This window comes from Lepisma saccharinum, chromosome 8 (genome assembly GCF_977018435.1).
Source record: "Lepisma saccharinum chromosome 8, izLepSacc3.1, whole genome shotgun sequence".
NCBI classification, from domain to species: domain Eukaryota; kingdom Metazoa; phylum Arthropoda; class Insecta; order Zygentoma; family Lepismatidae; genus Lepisma; species Lepisma saccharinum.
This window is the reverse complement of record NC_139236.1, coordinates 60,073,012-60,096,625: the sequence shown is the minus strand read 5'-3', so window position 1 is coordinate 60,096,625 and position 23,614 is coordinate 60,073,012. Positions and strand designations below refer to the sequence as shown.

Genomic DNA, 23,614 nt, shown 5'->3' with positions numbered 1-23,614 from the left:
GCCGCGAAACGCTGTTTTATTCACTGTTAGCTAACTGTTTTCTTATATGTTGTGAACGTGACTTCCCGAGTTCCTGTATTTCAGAGTTCGATTCTCGGTGAGGATCACTATCTGTTTGTATTTCTACAGATGCAAATGAATAATGAGATCATGGAAAGGATGCGAGTCGATAATCAAGAAATACCCAGGTTTTGTCCATGGTAGGAAACCAGAAAGCTTGCTTTGGTTCAAACTATGTTAACCACTACACTGTATAGAGATGTACGCCACGAGGAGGGTGGAGGTTGAAGCTCGAAGGGATCAGTCAACCCCTCCTTTCCGAAAATTGCCATCGTTCAATTATTTGTATAAAAACTAAAGAGCTTATATCTTGAATAAAGATACACCAATAAATTAGTATTCCAGCTGAAAAATCGAAGAAATTACTCTTTTTCATTCCACCACATTAATCCAAATATATATGGTTTCAAGAAAGTACCAAAAATTACAAACTTAATAATAATTATAAGGTCCAATTTATAATAATAATTGTTACTAACAATGTATCAACGTAATTAATTTTATATTAACGACCTTATCTTGTCCCTTCTTATATTCTTGACCACATCTATAATTGTGGAGATCGGATTGCATAACTTGTCTTTGATAGTATGTGTGAGAATCGACGTTTTCGATAAAAAAAAAAAGGGCTAGGTTGTATTATCAAGAAATACAACAGAATATAATTTGAAGAAACTGTTACATTGAACAACTTTATTATTATACTTTCCCAAATAGAATTAGAGCATATCATGTCTGCCCTTTCGAACACTGAGATTTGAGTAATTAATGTGCATCTGTTCGGGAAATTTCCACAGTGATGTAGGATATTGACTGTCTTGCGCATTCTACTAAACCAGACCGATGATATATTGTTCAAATCGTTAGTGTGCAAACCTTCTTAAACACATTGAATGATTTTAAATAATGTGACACCCAACCTTTCCTCCGAACTTCCACTTTATTCATCAATTGATGGCGATGAGTGAAACTGTTGAAGTGTGCGAAACGCAAGAAATTTATAACATCCTTTGTCAAGGAGACAGAATGGGGGATTCTTTTGTACGGAATTTCCAGTGTTTGCTGCTAAATACTTTCAACAGAATCGCACAATGTTAGGTCAATGCAACACTCGCCTGGTGTCTCTTCGAGGCCGTTCAGTAGCGCTGCGGGTGGTGCTTTTACAAACTAGGCACCTTGCCTTCGCCAGTGAACCGAGTTTTCCCAGACCGATTGAGCACAGACAACAAAACCGATGCCTTGTTTGGGTTCACACCTTCTCCTGATATCCCGCTGTTTTGTCCCCGATTGAGCCTTTTTGCCTTCTTCGGGACAGAGTTTTCGAAAGCCGATATTTCGTCATTACGTAATGGAACTTCCTGACTGACCGCGGTCGTTTTCTTGCACGTAGCATTCCCGATGGGTCCATTGCACGCCTCCCATATGAACTGCCGTAGATTTCAAAAGGTGGCCCCCCTTCATTCATGTTTGCTGGGAGTATCTTTCTTCTATTTTTCGCCCCTCGAGAGCAGTATCGACCCCCCTGCTATGCTCCATGCATTATTCAACCTGGAACGCCATTGATTGTTGATTCGAGCACCGCGTTGGTGACAAATGCACAAGCGTAATGGCTACAATGGACGCCAAAGGAAAATATCTCGAAGGTCTCCGAAATATTTGCAGCTTCTTGCTTCTTCCTAACATTTCAAAGCAATTCAGCACAAGAAAAGAGCAGATGCTTTCCTATATGTGTAAGAAAGAGGGAAGGAATTTAACATTATTTTTTTTATCTGAAATTTCCTCCATAACAAGTTACGCTTATTTCGTATTACGTTGAGTATGGAACCAGATTTCGAGGTGCGGTAAAATCCGATACTGTTGGGAGGTTTGGATGTTCCGGATGGAATAATTTAGGCAGCTACTTATGGATTCCAATCAACCAAGTTCTTTATTAGGTAGAAAACAATGAACTGCATGTACTGTTCTAAATGTGAGTAGTGCACCACAGATAAAACTGTCCCATAAATAATTAATTCATCTCTCCCCGCAAACGACAAGTAATAAACAGAGCATGTCCATGATAACAATTAAAATATTATTATTCTTTAAAAGGTATAATGTGATGTACGACGCGCGTACAGAAAGTAAGTTCCGATTAGCCATAAAATAAAACAAGAACATCAGTAGTAGTCAGTGACGTGCCCGAGGAGGGGTTGGTGGGTGTCATAAACCTTCCCCCCTTTGATCCAGTATTCCTAATAAAAGAACGTCAAAGGCATATAAAGAGGACTGACCACTAAAAAACGTATACACAATCTCCTTTCGAAAATCATGGGCACGCCACTGGTAGTAATGGACGTTTATTGCATCTAACTAGTCATTAATCATAACTTATTTTTCAACTCATTTACCACCGTTTGCCGTATGGTGTCAATAAATTGTGTATGCCAGTGTCATATGTACTGTCGCCAGAAATTGGAATCGTCTAGAGTCCATGGATGTATTTTTCTCACTTTGAAATAAATAAACTTGCAGGAATTCTTTTCCGCACTACTAAAATCAGTTGTTGGTAGACATCGCCATTTGGTAAGTAAATCTCAGCTCTCCGTAAGGAGAATGGATGGCGAGTACTCATGTATGACTTCAGTCATACATCCACGGAATCTAGGACCGTCTGTACAGCAGAGATGCTGTCAAAACATTGTCCTGCCAGAAATGAAAGTCCCTAGGCGCGAGGTCGGGGCTGTACGGGGAGGTTGAAAATCTCCCACTTGAAATGATGGAAAATAACCCACATACGCTCAGCTGTATGGGGTAGTACTTCGTAGTCGGCGGGAGACTGTATTAGAGTTGCCATCTTTCTCCTATTCTAGCATTGTCATAAAACGACTTCCTGCCTGCATACGCACGTCTCGCTCCTACCACTAGCACCGTGTATGGACGCCATCGGAACTTACTTTCTTGATGCACCTCGTATCACACTGATGTCCTAAGTAAGAAACCGAAGATACAGGCTCAGTGATAGTGAGACCCAAATTCGCGAACCTGAGTAAGGCATACGCTTTATTGCAATTCTAATTGTTCCATCGTCTATATATGTATCATCATTCTTCCTCATCGCCGAGAATAATCTAGAGTGGTGGAAAAGTAACATAAACAAAAAATACAAATAGTCAAGAAGATAGTACTTTAATCAAGCATTCGCCCAAGGGGGGGGGGGGTCAACCAGTAACGGTCTTCATCTTGCAGGGCATTACATTTCTAATTTTCTATTTTTAAATTGAATATTTTACGTCGCCTTGGATCGATCGCAACGATGTCGATGAATGATGAAGTGCTAAATTGTGATAGGGACAAACACAATGATTCGTTCATGCCTGACCAGGGTTCGAATCTGAGACCTACGGCTTCATAGCTCTTTACGCTAAGCACCCCGCAGCGGAGGTCGACTGGCAAGCATACATAATGGCTCGTCTCTTTAAAGTCAATAAATTTGTTTCTTGTAAAAGATTAAAGCTGACAGGTTTAAGTTGAGTCGAATTTTTTATTACATTTTGATGGTGTGCCAGCAACAATCAGATAGTTATCCGTTGGTAGTGAGTTTCTTGTAACTGGCTTTCACATACTTAGGGCGTCCTAAGGGACAAACTACAAGATGAAAGGGCTTAAGATGGAATTGAGGCAGGTACCTTGCGTGAAAAGACATGCAACCAGCAAAACCACCAGTTAATAATGGCAATAAATCTGGCCATTCAGAGGGAGCAAGGCAACTCCTGGCATTTCTTACATTTTTGCTTCCTACCGCCTCCGCCAGGTGTCTTGGGATTTAAAAGAAGTTGGACAGAAGGTTAAAAGGTACCGACATCTCCCTTGGCACCTGTTTGTGGATTGTGACAGTGTTTCCAAATAACTTGTTTAAGACCTAATTTTGGTTGGATATTTTACTGGAAAGCATTTCATATGTGCCGAACTATTTAACATCGGACCAACGCATGGGACAGTCAGTGAAGACAAATTGTCATTGCCTTTATACATGCATGCTCTTTGTCACATAATGCTAATATGGCGGTTTATCAGAATAACACTGAATTTTCGAACATTAACTGAAAAAATACGTAGAATATACTCGTCTGAAACGCTATAGGCAGAGAACACAAAACTAAAAATAATTCAGGCGCCAGCCCGTTATTTTCAAGAGTTCAATACAGGCTAAGAAAGCTATGAACGTAACTAAGATAAGCTATGAAATTTGATCTTAAATTATTTATTTTTTTAATTAATACAAGATTGTTTTGAAAGTAATTATTTCTTGCGCCGGAGTGGCCTTTCTAAAGAAGATTCAACCGGTGACAGCGTGAATATGCAATACATTCTAATACAGTAAAACCTCGTTAATCCAAACCCAATAAGCTGGACTTCGCTTAATCCGGACAGGGCAAAAAAAAAGAGAGAGAGAGAGAGAGAGAGAGAGAGAGCAGAATGTAAGGTTTTAAATGTGGCTAGAAGTCAACAATCGCATTCGTCATATTGCTCCGTAACTGACTCCATTGTATTGCTTTACATTTTACTGTACTGTAGTGTACTTAGGCCTATGCCCTTTAAAAACACCATATTAAACGTGTTTTGTTGCTATAAAAGGAGATTTAATGCACTTTCTACTGTTCTTTTACGTTATTTAAGTTAATCCGGACTTTCGTTAAACCGGTCAACTTATCCCCCTATTAGTCCGGATTAACGAGGATTTACTGTATATGGCAGACTCTACTACATCGCCGCAGATTTTAAAATTCGGCTAGCACCACCCAAAATTTAAAATGGCATATTTATTATTTTGATTTAATCTTCATGATACAGAAAACGCACAAATATTAAAAAAGGATACGAGGGTCACTATTTATATTTTGAGCCTTGGCAACACTGATTGAAGTTAGGCGCGATTTGACGTTTGCACGGAATCGTCTGGCATTATTGACCATAACGTACTTCAAATGTTTTGTCAATAGCTTGATTTGTGTTGTTTATGTTGCCTTGGAGATTGCGCGACAACAATAAAATGGAATTAACTCGTGAACATTTTCGTGCGATGATTTTTTTCGATTTGCGACGTGGATTATCAAGACAAGAGTGCATCGATCAACTTACTTCCACATTTGGCGATGAAGCCCCATCCTTTGCCACTGTGAAACGCTGGTATAACGAATTTAATCGTGGCCGCCATTCGCTCACCGACGAGATTCGCGAAGGTCGTCCAAAATCAGTTGTTGTTCAAGAAAAGATTGATGCTGTGCAAAACCTAATACTGCAAGATCGTCATGTGACATACCTGTGAGACTGAGGCAACCATAGGCATTAGTTCCACCAGCATATATAAAATATTACATGATCATTTAGCTGTGAGAAAGGTATGTTCTCGTTGGATCCCACACAATTTGACAAAAACTCAAAAAGACGCTCGCGTCAATTGGTGCAAACAAATGCTCAATAAATACAATCGTGGTGCTTCAAAAGACGTATATAAGATTGTAACAGGTGACGAATCATGGATATATGCATATGAGCCGGAACGTAAACAGCAGTCGACTGTATGGGAGTTTCAAGATGAACCCAATCCAACAAAAGTTGTTCGCTCTCGAAGCACATCGAAACAAATGGTCGCCTGTTTTTTCGGGAAAACTGGTCATGTGGCAACTGTGCCTTTAGAGGAACGTAGAACGGTCAACTCTGAATGGTACACAACAATTTGTTTGCCAGAGGTCTTCGGTCAAATACGGAAAACAAACAAACGCGGTCGGATCATTCTTCATCAAGACAATGCCAGCTGTCACACATCTCGTCTAACAACCGACTTTATGAACAGTCAAAAAATCGAATTGATGGGTCATCCGCCGTACAGTCTTGATTTGGCACCCAATGACTTCTTCTTGTTCCCGAATGTCAAGAATAAATTGCGTGGACAACGATTTTCGTCGGCGGAAGACGCCGTTGATGCGTTCAAAAACCATATTATGGAGGTGTCTCAAGAAGATTGGAAAAACTGCTTTGACAAATGGTTCGAACGAATGCAAAAGTGTATTGACCATAAAGGAGAATAGTTCGAAAAACAATAAAGCAGTTTTCAATGCCAAATTCCTGTTTTTTCATTGTTAGGCTCAAAATATAAATAGTGACCCTCGTACTATACTCGTTTCTTAAAAAATAGACAATGGGAGTTTCCATAAGCAAACTCGAAAAAAAAAAAAAAAGAAGCTGAATTTAAAAATTCAGGCGCCCTGTAGTTTTCTACCCCTGACTGTAGGTTTAGTTACAGTGGGAAGACCTATAAATAAAATTAATTTGTATACAAATAAGGGTACAGGGAGGCGCCAGTTTACTACTATTGTCCGTGTCAAAAATATTGAGCCCCATAACATAAACACAGCACCGATTTTTGTACTAAATTACGAACAAAAATTCATTGAATTGCAATTACGGAAGTAAATCCGTGGGAACAAAAGTTTTGTCGCAAGTAAAAGTAGGAGAGGATTTTGAGGGTATGGATGAACCTTGATTTGGCAACACTGCAGGACAGTGAGATTGTTTCGCCTGTCTATGGGAAGCAGCCGCGGAAGAAGGCTACCCATATTCCGAAGGATTCGCTACGGTTGCCGATAGTCAATTACAGACAACTTTACAGGTTTAAGAATATTTTACGGGTCATAATGGAGGAAGGGGCGTACGGTAAACAGCATAAAGGGCGCCTGAAGGGCTCGTCAAGTTCACTTTGTGAAGTTCATTTGGCGGCCGCTTGTTACACACCGACGATGACCAGGAATGTCGCTGGCGGCTTTCGTTCCAAACGTCCATGTTGACAACTGTTTTGCAAGACAGGTTCAGGTGGCAAGTGAGTTGTCTTCGGATTGACTTATGTCAAGTGCCAGCGTGGGAAAATTCGGACAAGTACAGATCCTTTAAACAGTTGTTCATTCAAGGAAAAAGTTAGGAATTTCATTGATGACTTTTTTTCTGTATTATACGGCTGATCACCGAACTTACCTCACAACATATTTTTCCCTTTGAAGAAGACAATGGACATCCTAAAGAGAAGCATCTGATGGCATTTAAAAATAATAATGCGCATTTTATAAACTGCATTTTTTCCTTCTACTTTTTACTTTTATATACGCTCTGCTTTTATTATCTGAGTCCTATTTTCCCTGGACATGCCCTTTTTTTATATAATAAAAAGGGATCCCGGACGGATTTTCTTTTCACACTAAAAATATTCGGGTTGTTCCATAATTGAGGACTAAAAGTGGTAAACGTTGTAAGTGCCAAAAGCGAAAGTGTTGGGAAATCGTATCGTTCCGCACATCGGCCCGTAAGAACGTGCACACTAGTGACCTATTTACACGCCCTTTGAACTACTTAGAGGGCTACCAGCCACATTTCACGTTTACCACATTATAAAGCATAGCACATTTCACAGTTTAACGTGGAAAACGGTGTTTGAATTATTGTGGCACTTACAGCGTTTACCAATTTTAGTCTTCAATTCTTGAACAAAAAAAATAAAGCGTTTAATAATAAACATAGCAAGTAACAGCATGCTTGGTGCATATCACCTAGTTTGAATGCGAATACTATAATCGCTACAATCTATACTTAAACACAATATATAGGTTCCGTGTTCGAATCCCGGCACGGCCATGGCTATTTGTGAGTGCTCCTACATCAATTTCATCGTATGGTCAGTGATCATCATCACTCATCCTCATCTTCGCGATTGGCCAAAAGTGACAGAAATGCGAAGTACAAGAAGCCAAATCAATCAATCAATTAAAATTATAGCGTTCGAAATCAGAAATCTGTAAACTGGATGATTGTACACTGTGTTTTAGAATAATTTTGTGAGGTCTTATTAAATTGTAAAAAGATACTCGAACGACAACAATGTCAAAGTTTCAAAGTCGTAACGAAGCACAAGCAAACACGAATTTCTGAAATTATTCAAAGGTTCAAGAACATGGAGAGAAAAATAACGTATTTCCAGTGGCGTAGCGATAGCTATAGTACGCCCATACGCCCGGCGTTCCCTGATTTAAAATTTCCAAAATACGTAAATGCTGTAAATATAAAGTAAATCTTGACTAATTTCATATATGTTTGACCTTCATGGCATTATAATAGCTATTGTTCGCGATCCGCTTGCAACGCTCCACTAACAACACTCGTTCCAGCATTTTTTTCAATGCCTTTCCTGCCTGGACGCCGGGCAGGTTCGGCGTAAAGAACTCTATATTCCTTGCTGTCTTTCTGGAGGGAAAGCTTGGATCTCTACAGCACGCGCGCAAATGCTCTCTCCTACGCCAGCGTATGGAGCAGAGGGCTACGTGATTGGTTCATGTGACCCTTCCTGCCTTCTGAAGCAGACGACAGCGGTAGAATTCCTACCCGGTTCTTCGCGCTCGTGCCACTCGTGCTATGTGATGCTACAATACGCAATATTGACTGACGTAACTTTACCAAACTCAATTATACCATTTCTTAATGGCCACTGCATTGTATAATTTATCGCACGAACAGCGATGTGCATTAAAAACTAAAAGATCAACACAGTTTTTGTGAAATAAGTTGGTGAAGTCCTCGTGGTAGAAGTTCAGTTTGTGCCTGCTCTACCACTTAACCCGCAAAACTATTATTTTTTTATTATTATTATTTTCTCGTTAGTATCTAACTGCTTAATATTGTGTCAATGGAAATGTTCAGCATTCATTTGAAAACTCTTAACATCGAATGGTCTGGACAAAATTATTTTAAAATGTTTATCACCATTCCAAGATGCAGTAAACAGTGGTCTGAATTATACCGCGTTTGGTAGAACCTGTCCCGCTTCCCGCGCTAGGGAGCGCTCAACAGTTTCCGTGCTGGGGAAAGTCAAAGCCAGGCAGCCAATTAAAATACGCAACGTCGCAACAGCGTCTACGTAAACGCCTCTCTTCTGGCTTTCATTCGCTCCTCGCTGCCCAGCAGACGATTTTTTCCTCGTTTCTCATTGACACCGAAACTGTTGAGCGCTCCCTAGCGCGGGAAGCGGGACAGGTTCTACCAAACGCGGTATACTAATCGGCACTGTTACGTCAGGAATGTGTACGAGTTGGATCATCCACCCACATCCGTGTCGGAGTGTTTTGTACAGCGCGCCAAGACGACAGAGGTCCCTGGTTCGAATCCCGACGTTAGCACGGGTGTTCTTTATGAGTGTCCCTTCATCAACTTCATAAATATCATCATTCATATTCATATTCGCGATTAACCAAAAGTGGTACAAAAGCGAAGTAAAATAAACCAAATCAATCAGTAGTTGGATCATCCACAAAAATGACGTCTACTGTTGTTCAGAGGCGCTTGTGATTCAGGTAGGTTTTCTAATGACTTGTGTCATACCGAAAAGTATAATACACCAGAGTTCAAAACATATGTTGCTTGCTCAGTGAGGCATCTAATTTTCTAGCTAAAACATGAATGGATGATGCTTTATTGAAAACCCAGCTGACTTCAGGCAAATAAACAATACCTGTGGCGACTAATTCCATGTGTAAGTTACTAAGCAAAAAAGGCTTGGCGTTCTCAACCGAAACGCCCATGCTACGCCACTGCGTATTTCATATCTGTAGACAGAACATTACGGAGCGCTTATACCTCGCCCGGGGCGGCCGCTCACTCAGTGTTATGATGAATAGAATGAACCACATTTGTTCAGTTCAAAGAACTGAACAATATTTGTTCATATTTTCCTCGTCCCATCAGCACTCTTCCTACGTATTCAAGAATGCTTGATATTGTAGAAACGCATGTCCTGATCCGGTGGCTTGGTTTGCTATTGAAACTCCATTGAAAAGATGTTACCCAACCGGAATAATCTACTTCAGCGTGATTTTTATCCTCGGTCCTACCACAGAGTGTCTGTCTACTGATAGTGGACATTCTGCTAGAATAGGCCATTTCGTGACAATAAGCAGACGTTCCTTTGTAATCTCTATGGTCAAAGAGGAACAGTCAATACGTCCACGGCTTTATACTTCGAGTTGGGCAAAGAATATTTGAATCAGCAATCTGCTCAGATTCAACCCTTAGTGATCGTTCTCAAGAATAAAGAAAATAAAATCCGTTTCGAGAACTTGGAGTGAAGTGGACTCCATTGTAAACCTTCTTGTGGGCGTTTTCATGCGATTCTATAATACTTTATGGCCCGTGAAATTTTGTTTGCCAAAACCCAAGATATGTTATTATTTGAGTGAAAAGCATTTTCTACTCTGCTACTCTTGTATGAAATATGTATAGGGCACAAATAGTTCACATTTTGAAATGTTAGAATATTTTTCAGATCTGCCAGCATTTGTTGATTGAGTGTTCTAATGTTTATAGTATTTGGGCATCAAAGGAAATATTGTTTCCTGTGAAAGAAAACACGTTTGGCTTGCCCGTTTGTCCCGTCTTTTTCACATACTATACTTCACCAACTGACATCTAGAAAGATGAAAGTTGGATTTTTGACCCCCTTAAATTATTGGTCGTATTGCTTCTGATGCAACAAATATGCACTGTTAACATTATTTAAATAGAATCCTTATGCACGCTGTTTCAACAAAATATCAATTAAAATAGCCAGAACTGCCCTAGGGAGGGGCAATTTGGGCACTAGCCCGAGACCCCGCGCTTCAGATAGCCGCTCATCGGATAAAAATAATTGTTTATGTTTGGTTTATGACGAGTTTAAAGGACGAGTTTATAGTCCAATTTAGCAACAATCTGACAAGTTTCCTGACTTCATGGATTTTTTGGCGTACTTAAAAATATCCAAAATTACTGAAATCGCTAAACGAAGTAGTGCATGAACGTCGTGTTCAATTATTTCAATCAAAAATTGTCAATATGCGCTATTCGATTAATTATAGAATAAAATCATGAAGCGAAAATATATTATTTTATATGAAACAATGTAAATTCGCTACAGAGCGTCAAAATTCGATGAAAAGTAAACAAAAGAGGATTATGATAGAGAAGGTTTTTGGAAATTATTTAAAATTACCAATTTGATAGTTAAATAATAATTTGATATTGAAATCTCCCAGTTTTGTAATTAAATATGATGAACGTCACACCCTGCACATCGAAAATGAAAAAGAAACAATTATTAGAAACTTTTGTTACCTTCCATTATTTTTGGCTTTAACTAGGGCAGATCCGACATCAATGACACTGGTACTGGTACCGGAAAGCATGGTTTGGAACTTATTTACCGATACTTGGCGTAACTTTTCCGGCGTTCTCGTTTTTCGCGGAATGCGGCAGAGCCTAATTGTCATGGAAATTGAGCAAAATTTGAAGTTTTCATTTATTTTACACCAGCATTGTAAGAAAAAAAATGGAATTTTGTGTTTCCATGCCGGATATTTTTCTATATTGATGTAATTCTCGAGTATTTTAAAGCAAGTTGATGCATATAACTGAAGTGCACAATAATAATAATCAACATTTTAATAACTTTTAATTGTTACAATTTTCAACGATCGGTAAGAGTATGGGGATCTGCATGGGTGTCGTTTGAGCCTTAGTTTTTTTAACCGTTAACATGTTCTGCTTATTCCTCTTAGGCAGTGGCGGCGATTAGGGGCGGGGGCAAGGGGGGGGCGGTCAGTTACCCCCCTCAACTTTTTGTCGCTTCTGCTCCCGCACTATGCTAAACCTTGCCAAGGGAAAGTAAACTTTCCTTGCCCCCCACCCCAGTTTTGGAACCCAATCGCCGCCACTGCTCTTAGGTGGCCTAATAATACGAAATGGTTTATGTCTAATCAGGCAAGGGTTCACCCTTATAACCACCGAATTTTACACAACTTTGCTTTGCTTCATAACCGAAATGATTTTGCTGAAATATCATTTTTACGTATTATATGATGGTTGATCAAAAACTAATTTTTCACAAACATGCAATTTTCAATTATGTACATCTCAGGAGCGAATGAAGCGTGCTTGAGCTCATTGTATAGAGAGACAGTAGCTTGTTGTGAGATAATCAAAAGTTCAAACTTAGACCAATTTGAACACTCTGCTCAAATGTTCAAATTTCAAGTTTGAACATCTCAAAACACCTCCCAATCAATTTTTCACATTTTTGGATATGTTTAACTACCATCATCCCTTTTCCGACTGAGAGAGTCTTATCGTTTTATTTTTCCACATAAGGAAGAAAAAATGAGATTGAAATTTGTTCTGCACCAGCAATGAACTGAACCGCAGTTGGCCTATGCTGAGACTTTTCATTTTTGTTGCACATTTTACTCTTGTGTTAATTGACGACATATTCGTAGCTCTAGAAGACAGATCAAAAGCGAGGCGGGGATTTTCAAAACGTCAAAATTATGAGACCTGTCAGTATAGCAAGCCGGCTGTTTTTTTACCCAGACAGTGGCGATTTTGAAGTTATGGCACACTTGTGACTCGTCCAAATGAAATCTTAATTTCATTGTTGTTTGTTGGTCAAAAATCGGCACATTTCCAAAATATTTTTCGAGACCAATATCAGAATTCAGTCTCGCTGCAGTATAAAGAACAAGGAAGCAAAATATAGATACGAAAACATTTACTCTCCTGGTTAGAAACGGGATTGACATTTGAGGGAAGTTGTGGTGTGGGTGAACGAAAGTTTCTGTTCCATGACCACGAAGCGATCCATCACCTCCCGTTATTGAAAACTAAGAGAGCGTTACGATGTCATATTTTGCTCCAAATAAGAAAAGCAACTTCAATTTTTGGAGCACGCTGCCAAAAGAGACCACCACAAATCTATCAAAGAGGTAAACTTCCACAAAAACGAGCACGTTTGAAATCTTATACATCAAGTCCATTTAGAATCGAGAAGAATCGCTTTCTGACAGAGCAGAACGGAAGAAACGAGATCACGCTGGCGAAAGAGCCTAGTTTCGCAGCGTGTGTGGTCCATCTGTCGGAGGGATCGCGAACTAAGGAAGCGAGAAGAACCATTGTGAAGAAATACAAGATAGCCATGATTCGTGGTTGGTGCATGCTGAGCGTGTTTATGGGCGAAGGCATTTTGCAGTCCATATTCATTTGTTTGCTGCCTTTCCAGGGAGGAATGGTTTTTGTCGCCTTCACAGAGAGAGCTCACAGGGTGGCCAGGTCTAGATGCTACCTTCTCCAGGCCTATCTTTTATTTCAACCCGTTTGTGGTGGCTTTTCGCACTAATTTATTTCGCATCCTGTCCGTTCGTTGCAAGGGTCAATGAAAGCCGTTTGAAAGTCCCAGAAACATCCTATTGTTAGCGTGAGAACGACAGACAGCATGGTGCCTTAAACCCCGGAGAGGGAAGATTTCGTGTCAATGTGCGTTGATTCACATTTTACAATTACACGCAGCAGAGCTTTTAAATTTGGACTTGAAGAATAAGTCTTTGAATATAACTATCAATATGTGGTATCACACTTAAAGCAACCCTATTTTATATGAAAATAAAGAATGTATGGCACAAAAAATTGGCTTACAATGGAGGTAAAAGCAACAAGGCAAGATAAATCGTCACCATGAACCATGTTACCAAGTGGCGCATAAAATATATAGTTGCGTCAGCAATTTCTTAATAATTCACGGTTGCCAGAGGTACAGTAAATAACGGAGTGCAAAAAATGAAGACAACATAGTTGCTTTATAGTGTGAATAAAATCACTCGTAAAATAATTCCGAAGGATGAAAATCGAGTCTTTGCTCTGAAATGGGACATGATGTCAACTTGACGTCATATTAAAGATTCCTGGATTTTAATCATGGACATATTAATTTCATTATTTGTAACTGTTATCTAGTTTAATCAAATGGATAAAACAAGCGAAGAAATGATCCCATATTTCTTCTGTTTTTTTAAGAATATTCAGTTGAACATATAGAATTTTACTTAATTTTGAATACAACGAGCAATCTGTTGATTTTCTTTTGTAACTTCCGACAAATCAAGGTTTTAAAATATGCAGGAAGATGGAAAGAATAGCTGGCTTAATGCTATTGGTCACAAGTATAAACATCATAAACCCTGGAATAGAGACTTGATCAACGCTCCTAAACAAACACAACACGTTATGTTAAAACTGTCTTACTGTTCTCCTGAGTCATAGCTGAGAAGAGAGGTGAGTGAGTGGTCGACCCCGACTCCAGGCAAAGAAGGCGCCGAACTAAAAGGGGGAAAATGGGAAAGAGAAAGCATTGTGGCGACTCCTGAAATTATTGGTGCTCTATTAAACTAAGAGTATCAAAAGTTTCCAAAGAAGCATAGAAAATCTTCCATGCTCGCTTCGCTGGAAATATTACCGTTTCTGTATGAATCGCATCAAGTTGAAACTTACTGCCTAAAAATAGTTATTGTGACCAGTGGCGCAGGAACGTTTTTCATTTGGGAGGGTATAAACATTCAATCTTCGTTTGTATATATATATATATATAGTGTGTACTTCACACATATATGTATACCTAGGTAAAATGTGGGGCATGAGGAATTCCATTTTAGACGCGAATATCGAGTTTTTAATGCAAAATTTGCCTAAATAATTTTTATTTATTATTATTTATGTTTTACAATTTATGACTATTTAAAAACAGGTTTCAAGACCAGATAACAATTACAAAACATAGCTCATTTTGAATTTAGTGGGATGGAAAATCAGGAGTTTGTAATATGAAACTTGCGAGCAAATTTACATGTATTCATTTTAATGCAGCCTTGTAATCAAGGGGTCCCGGGTTCGATACCCGGTGGAGGCACATAGTGGTTTCGAATTCCACTTTAAACTGTAGGTTTAGTCCCGATTAGCCTTACTGTGCACAAAGTGGACTTACAACAGCAACTCAAACCAAAACAAACTCATTTTAATGCAGGTTGCTATTTAAAGGGGGTGAGGAGGATTCCCCCGCCTCTAACTTGATTCATTCCAAATCAGGAATAATCATTTCCCACCCACTGAATATGAAAATCATATTTTTAAATATATCTTACTTACAGATTTCCACTTCAGTTGAGTTTATTTTAGAGTCTCATAGCTATATATAAAATATCAGTAAACTAATTTATGGCAGATATGTACCGTATGCAGTGCCCTTAGAAGCCATGTATTCGGCATTTTCTCAGACTTCTAGAAGGTGTTTTACAAGTAGTTTTCTATCAAATTTCGAAAACTATTTCCTGTCTTTGACGTATGGTTAACAGCACTTTTCGAACGCTTGTTTCAGCTATAGTGTTTTGTTGCCTTTTCGTAAAGAAAAAAATTCCCGATCAACTCGCAAGAGATCTAACTTTGAAGTATTTGTAAAACATCTGACATAGTAATTATTTGTAATGTAATTAGCTGTACCTTATGATGCTCTTCAAACACTGAAAGTACTATCATTGCATGTGCTAAACCGAAATCCTTCATATCTCAGAGCAAGCAAAGTTAGAGGAAAACCATACGATCGAATCGTTGGTGGACAATATGAAGCGTCGGTTTGAAGAGTTAGGTTTCTTTTCGTGTGTAGTCGTACTAAATGCAGATACATACGTGTGTTTTATGGTGACATGTTAATTCCTCGTTTATATAAAAAATAGTGTTGTCCACGGGACGAGACGGGACAGGCTTTTAAAAATTCGAGACGAGACGAGATTGATCATGTGTCCCGAGACAAACGAATATTTTCGAGACGAGACGAGACAGGTCAAAGTCTCGTCTCGTGAGCAACACTAATAAAAAAGTGAACTTTAATGTAAGCTAAAGCATGTACGCGTCACCAGTCGAAGATTTTCGCAAAGAAAATTCAATACACATTCCCACCTCACTCAACGACCTTGTGAATCCAATCCAAATTGTGCCAATATCTACAGCTGAGTGTGAAAGCGGGTTCAGTTCCATGAACTTTACCTTAACTGATTAGATAAATCATTTATAAGTTTTAAACCTGATTTTTCTTTCAATAGACTCTCAGTGCATTGTTTTAATGCAAAAAAAATTTCAACAAAATGGATCGTCATAAGCATTACAGTGTCCTTGACAAACCAACTGGCAAATCATCGAACCTGCAGTGTCATTAATTTCGTGCATTCAACTGAATAATGTAATTTTCTTACAGTTTGACTTCAGAATTTAACTTGAAATGGTGTTGTGTTTGTGTTGCATTCGATCAAAATTAGATTTTAAGCAGTTTATGTCCAATTCTAAGCATATCTAATTCATAGGTAAATCCTCCCCCTTGCAGAAATTAATTGCAGAAACAACTGGTTCAGATCCTTCATTCTATAGAATGACACGTGGTAGAGATGCGGGCCTTTTCATTTTTTTTCGGAAATGAAAAGAGTTGCAGTTAATTTTTAACCAGTTTAAATTCAACCCCTCCCCAAAATTTTCCTCACTTATTTAGTTTCTTTAGTATGTCCTTGCCATATTTAATTTTGAAAATACATAGGGCTTAAAGGTTTTAAAATTAATGGGGGGAGAAGACTTTATAGATGCCATGATAGATGTCGAGCTCTCACCTTGCGGACGAACTCGACGAAACATTAGATCAATTATTAGATATAGCACGAGGAACTACAAGTTTTAATTTAGATGTCAGCGGTGCAAGTTCCACCCCCAAATTTAAACGTAGCCCAATCTTAACTAGACGCCTCCAGCGACAATTATTGGAAAAACAGAAATGTGAACCACGATTAGAGCAACAAGATCAGGATATTAGTGATTTAGGCCGAACACAATTCGCAACGATGGCTCAGTCGCAGTTTGTTCCCCCAACTATTTTAGAGGGTATCCCATTTCAGGGGATAGCCGGGGAAGACGTTTCAAAATTCTTAGATAAAGTGGATAGCCTTGCCATACTAAATGGATGGAACAGTACCCGTAAGCAGGAATTATTTCCAGCCCTTCTGGCCGGGCCAGCGTTACGATGGTACCAGACTTGGAAAGATGGTACAGAAAATCAAGTCGTTTCTTACGAAGAGATACGACAGGGTCCTTGGATCAACTCCAGATCGAGGAACAAATTCGATATAGATTACACAAGGAAACTGAGCCAGTTACGAATTATGTTCGGGACAAACAATTACTTTTACTTAAGGCAGACCCCAAAATGAGTGTTCAACAACAGATCAAACAGATCATATTAGGATTACAGGTGGATTACATGAAAGATATCCACCATAAAGAGTATGAGTCCGTGCATGGGTTACTTAAGGATTTAAAATCCTTTGAAAAACTTCAGTTCTTGATGAGGTAGCGCAAGCTGAAAGAACTGAGGTACGAAGATAGTTTATTCTCTCCTTTGCATAATACACCAACTTTTGCGCAACAGCAGCAGATTTTACTGCAGAGTAACAATCTGGCTACTGCTGAGTCTGCGCAATCGCGACCCACTTCAGACATTGAGGCAAAATTCAAAGCATTGCAAAAGGAGGTTGAGCAATTAAAATTATTTAATAATCCTCAAAATACCAAAGCTCAAGTCCAGGCTCAGGAAACTGGTCTGGAAGCGAGATTAGCCAGTCTCACTTTGAGATTGGATAGCATGGAGGATCAAAAACAGAACCCTGGCACCTCCACCACGTAACGAACCTTTATGTTCGTGGGATCTTAAGAGTACCTAGAAGGTTAACCAGTTAATTGATGGGGTGATGTAAACTACTCATCATTCATCCTCTTGATGAGACCACTCGTCATTGACATGACGAGTTATCGCTTGGCAATGCGAAAGGTACAAATTTACACTAGGGACTAGACTACAGAAAAGACAATGGTCACTCGTTGGGTTTTGTGAACCGTTGAACCTGTATCATGGCTGGGTGTAGGATAATTACCTGTCTATCTGAAGTCTCTTAGCTGAATCGAAATAATCGAAGTCCTCTGTAAGCTTCTCTCTTATGCTGATCAAAGCGTGCTTCCACTACTGACCTCCTGCCTTGCTGACCACCTTCTCTCTCTCCACTCAATCCCAAAAGTCCGTCCACCCTCAGCTTGTCTCACCTGTATATTCCCAGGCCATCGAGCTCTTCCTCAATGCCGAATCGTGTTTATTCTAATTGCTACCATGCAAACCGCCGACTCTGTAACCAGAAGTATTACCTGTTTCCTGAATGCTCAGGAGGTCTGCATGGCACAACACAATGCATTGTAAACATGCCTAAGAGGCTTGAGACAGCTGAGAAAAACAAGTGAATGCCCTGGTCAACATGAAGCGTTCAGAGAGACTTAAATAAAATAAACATACAATCTTAGGGATTGATACGCATTCGATATCAAAATTAGATTTTAAGCAATGTATGTCCAATTCAAAACATATCTAATTCATAGGTAAATCCTCCCCCTTCTGATAAAATCACAATTTTAATGTCTAGGAAACATCACTGATCCATTTCAACTAGGAATGGTATCGAGATGAGACAAATGTGCCACCACTCAAACTTTCCCAACGTATATATGTCATTAAAGCGAAGACTTTTATTAATAATGTTTTTCTGCTTTACATTTTGTTCGACGCTGCGAACCATTTTATCCTGAATTGATGAAACCGGGCAGACTTGCAATTGTCACTAATGGATTAACTTTTCAATTACAATAAACAAAATGAACGACTTATTTGAAATATGAACAAGATATATGCTTGGTATGTCTGAATATGATACTTTAAATTCATTTTAAATAAATTCTTCAAATGTGATACCAAAGTTTCGAACGAGATCGTCTTGTTTTCATTTTGCAGAGATTTATTTCAGTCTCATCTCCAAGTTTGAGACTTTTCTTGTCTCAGTACCATCTCTATTTTCAAAAAATGTCTTAATATATAGGTTTAAATACAGTTTTCCGAACACTCTCTGACAAAGTTATAAAAGACGAGGCAGGAATTGTGGAAGTATTTCGTTTCAGAAAATTCCATTTGAAAAATTCAAAATGAAAGGTCAGTCATATACTCTTATGATGCAGATATATATCTTCGAATCGACGTGATCACGTGTACCCACACGAAGGGGCATTCGTCTGCAGCGTGATTTTCTGAAAGTAAACTTTAGCTCATTCCATCGTTCCCCACACATTTTAAATAATGTTCATCTCCTTAAAAAAGATTTCCAAACACACAGATCAATGAACTAACTAGTAGCAAGCACAATGTAGTACATGCAGAATAAGTTTACAACGGTTTGAATTCCTGTGGTAAGGAAAATAATGACTACAATTTACACTTTTCGTATTGAGCAATTAAAAAATACTACGTTCTTTTAACAGTAGCATCTTGTATGTGAGGGGAGGGGTACAAGGGGTACAACTAGAATCTTCGATTTAGGGGGCACAGTACCCCCTTCAAAAATTTAGGGGAGTACAATGTACCCCTGTACCACCACCCCCCCGTTCCTGCGCCACTGATTGTGACCATTTGGTTTTGATTACGTGATATACAAGGTAGCGAGTAGTGACTAATATTATGTATAGGGATGCTTTGAAAATGGGAAACTACAGACTCAACGTGCCCCCCAAGGTGATGTGACTAACTATTATTAAAAGTGACGATATTGTTGTATCCCTGAGAACACATAGAAAATCGAGAAATATAAAATAGAATCCTTCAAATATAATTTCCCAAACTGCCAAAGATTTTTTTTTTAAAAGCTTAGTACAAATAAGCTAATCGGTAACAGATCTAATTGCCACCAAAATACTCCGCTGCTGGAAATCCGTGACGTTTTGATTACAGGTTGATAACGTTAATACTATGACAGTAATGTTAAATACACACTAGCAGGTAGTGCTGTCTACAACAGGTTTGCCCTTCTCCTGCAGAACTGAATGAGGGAGCTATATACTAATTGAGTTTCCTAATTTTTACAAGTTTCCACTGCGTTACATTTTTAATAGGACTGAAAAATTTTAAAAGATAAAATCATAATATTACTATGGTTACATTTCACCTACTGGTGAAGAGTATAGAAATGTTAAGGTAGAATTTTTTGTTCTTATGCTAAAACATTATTCTTGAATTCTACCTCGAACACTATTTTCTATAGAAGGACGATTCTTGCACTGCTATAAACATTGCACCGGTTACTGATTGACTGACTGATTTGATGTTTTAAGTCCACTTTATGCACATTAAGGCTAATTGGGACTAAACTTACAGTTTAAAGTGGGATCCGAACCACTATGTGCCTCCACCGGGTATCGAACCCGGGACCCCTTTGCACCGGTTACGTAGACAATTTTGAGATAATATTGTGTTGATTGTTGACATTTTTTAAAATCGTCTGTTGGTCAAAAACGTTTGCTTGACACTCGACAAACAAAATAGGAAGTTTCTCATTAATAAATGATTACAGTGTCATTAGCCGTCCTCTATGGCGAAGTGGTTAGCACAGCCCGTTACGACGCCAGGGTCGCCGGGCTCGAATTTCGGCCTGAGCATGGGTGATGTTTGCAAGTACTCATCCTCATCGTCGCGATTACCCGAAACTGGCAGAAAGAGACGCAAAATAACAATCAAATGCAGTATCGTATTAATTTTCATATTAAGTTTCATAGGGGAAAATTTCGAATACTCTTTACCTTATCGAACACAGGTTCATTAATAACTGTGATACAAAACAAACATTTTTCCTTTAAAACCTCATCTTCTTTACCAAACACCAGGGTCGATATCATTTTGCTAGTTGCAGAATGGCTTGGATTGATTGATTGATTTGGTGCTTTAAGTCCACTTTATGCACAGTAAGGCTAATCGAGACTGGACCTACAGTTTAAAGTGGGATATGAACCACTATGTGCCTCCACCGGGTATCAAACCCGGGACCCCTTGATTACAAAGCAACGACGCTACCACTGCGCCGTCGGGGAGGCTCGCAGAATGGCTTGGAATCATGGGTTTCGGGAAGGGGGTATAGTGGGATCCATAAGTATTACCGTGCAAATTGTCCATCACCATGTTCATGCACTTTATTTGACCCAAAAAGAGTTTCAAGAATTAAAAGAAAATTCAAAACAAGCTGTTGACAATTTCTGCACCAGCATACATAAAAATCCATCGCTTAAAAACACACAGGATGTAAGAGAAAAATTAATGAAAATAGTCATGGACAATTTGCACAATAATACTCATGTACGTTTATACGTTGAACCCCTGAAAATTGGTTATTAATAATTTCGAATTGCAAAAAGAAAAGGGCAATATATTATGTTGATTGTTAATAACAGACACAAAAAGGTTTTCTCGGGATTTGAACCAGGTGATTTCCGGACAGGCTTCCGAGCTTTAGAGCTAACATCACTCTCATATTTAGGAATTGATCTTCACTTCAATCCCTCAAGATGAGAGTGACTTTAGCTCTCGAAAGCTCGGAAGCATATGCGGAAATCACGTGGTTGATATGCCAAGAAAATCTCTTCATCATTCGCCGCCAGGAAATCTTCAAGAACAGACATGGAGTTCAAATAATTAGCATTCAAGCAGAATTTCCAAAAAAACAACAAAAAAACAACTATAATAACTCGGTGCAAAAGCAGGAACCGAAGGATAAATGCTTTTATTGGTTTTCAAAATTCCAGAAATGAGATATTTATGCACAGTGCTCTGCTACGCCACTGTTTAGGGGGGATGTTTGCCCAGTTTGCAACTTCATGATCCTATTTGTATATAGTCGGACCCCTCTGTAATTCTCACTGTCTCGATTATCCTAAAGGCAGCAAAGCGGCGTAATTGAACTTGAAGTGAATACACGCAAACCGTTTGTGTTTTATTACCTCGTAATAGTGCTGCCATCTTTTGGAACAAAGAAAAAGAAACCGGTCGGATCTCGCTTATCGTACATCGTATTGAACACAGTCGCCTATTGACGTCAGTATAGATTTTAGGTTATTAGGTTAGTCATGTTAAGTTTAGAGCTCTTAGCAAAAATAACACCTTTTTTGTCAACCCACCGAAAATCTGAAGTGTATTTATGGAAAGGGAACTAAACCTAACAGACCTTTCAACGAAGATATTCCGCAGTGACGTCGGTAGACGACTGGTGTAATACAGTGTGCGACAAGTGCGACTTTGGTCAATCGCTGAGTGTTTGTGACTTTGTCTCTGTGTAAACAAAATATCAACAAAAAGTATTCACCTTAACTCTTACATTAATTGAACGTCAACAATGGTGTAGAGAAAAAGTGTTGACATTTTTCTTGTGTAAAACAAAAATGGAAACAGAAAAACATTCAGTGGATGTAAAGCACCCCGAACCTCCAAGAAAAGTAAGCACAATTGTCATCTTTCTAGGGCTCCACAGTAGAAAAACACAGATGTGCATGTCAACCAGTTCGGATTTATTATTTGTCTGTTTACACTTTTCACTAAGTTATATTGATATGTCCTACATCGACTGTAATATAAAATCTGAACAATGTTTCTCAATGCAGGGTACGAGTTTACAATACCTGACCATTCTCCAATTGCTATGAAATTTTGCCTATTCACTAATTGAGACCTCCTAATCATGAATCTGCATGTAAAAATTGGCGGTCAAGTATGGAAATGTAGAGAAAAACTAAATAAACTATGTTTTCCTAACGTAACATAACCCTACCGTAAGAACAGCAGACGCCATTTTCCCAACATAAAAAAAATCAGCGTGCAATACACCATTGCCAAACGTACGTAATCAAACGAGTCTACATAATTTTTCATTGTATTTATGCTAATGGAATTTAACCTAACAGACCTAACCTCGTAGACATTCCTCGAACGCAAGGTAGGAAAACTGTTGTACGTGTCTCCTGCCATTCTTCCATGCTGAACACAATGTAACTGAGAATGCAACAGTGTGGCAATGCTGGATACAGCATAACGAATTGGGTCTCACTTATCGCATAACACATGACCAACCTTGTGTTCTGACGTCAAGGCAGAAATCTTTTCAATTTTAGTGTGTTTAGTTCTCTTAGTGTAAATAATAATTTTTCGTTGTATTTATGCTAATGGAACCTAACCTAACCTTGTAGGCATTCCTTGTCTGACGTCCGAACACAAGGTAGGAAAACTGTTGTGCGACAAGAAATGCGAAAGAAACATGGTTGTCAATTGCTTTGTATGGAGAATCATCGTGGTATTTAACAAGGTTATTCTACAACTTGTACACGTTATTTTACAATTTCCATGCTTGACCGCCAATTATTAGATGCAGATTTGTGATTAGGAAGTCTCAATTAGTGAGTATGCGAAATTTCATAGAAATTGGAGAGTGGTCCGGTATTGTAAACTCATGCCATTTTTCAGCGTGGGATTTTCCTTTTTCCCCGAAAAAAGCGTAATTTTTCACATTACAAGTATTTATTGTTCGTTGATAATTCGCTTTCGTTACACACAACATGGTGGGCAAATCTTGACTCATGTTGTCTATCGTCAGCTGATATGCAGTGTTTTCAAACTTTTTAACCGAAAAATGCCGCACAAACTATTCGCAGAAGGTTTTTAAGCGAAAATTGATCCACAAACCGTTCACGGAAGGTTAGGTTAGGTTCAGTCAGGTTAGACAAACATAGAAAATTGAAT

The 23,614-nt window shown here is 38.8% G+C and overlaps 1 protein-coding gene across 2 annotated transcripts in view; it reads left to right on the top strand.

Moving 5' to 3' along the window:
- The first annotated feature begins 21,923 nt into the window (after positions 1 to 21,923).
- abs (ATP-dependent RNA helicase abstrakt) overlaps positions 21,924 to 23,614 on the top strand; it is a 79,491-nt gene continuing 77,800 nt past the window's right edge. Inside the window, exon 1 of one of the 2 annotated variants that reach the window (XM_083126715.1) lies at positions 21,924 to 22,317. In XM_083126715.1, the coding sequence (XP_082982841.1) occupies positions 22,264 to 22,317 (54 nt within the window). In that variant the 5' untranslated portion in view covers positions 21,924 to 22,263. The remainder of the gene's footprint in view (positions 22,318 to 23,614) is intronic. The other variant, XM_083126713.1, reaches the window with a different exon arrangement.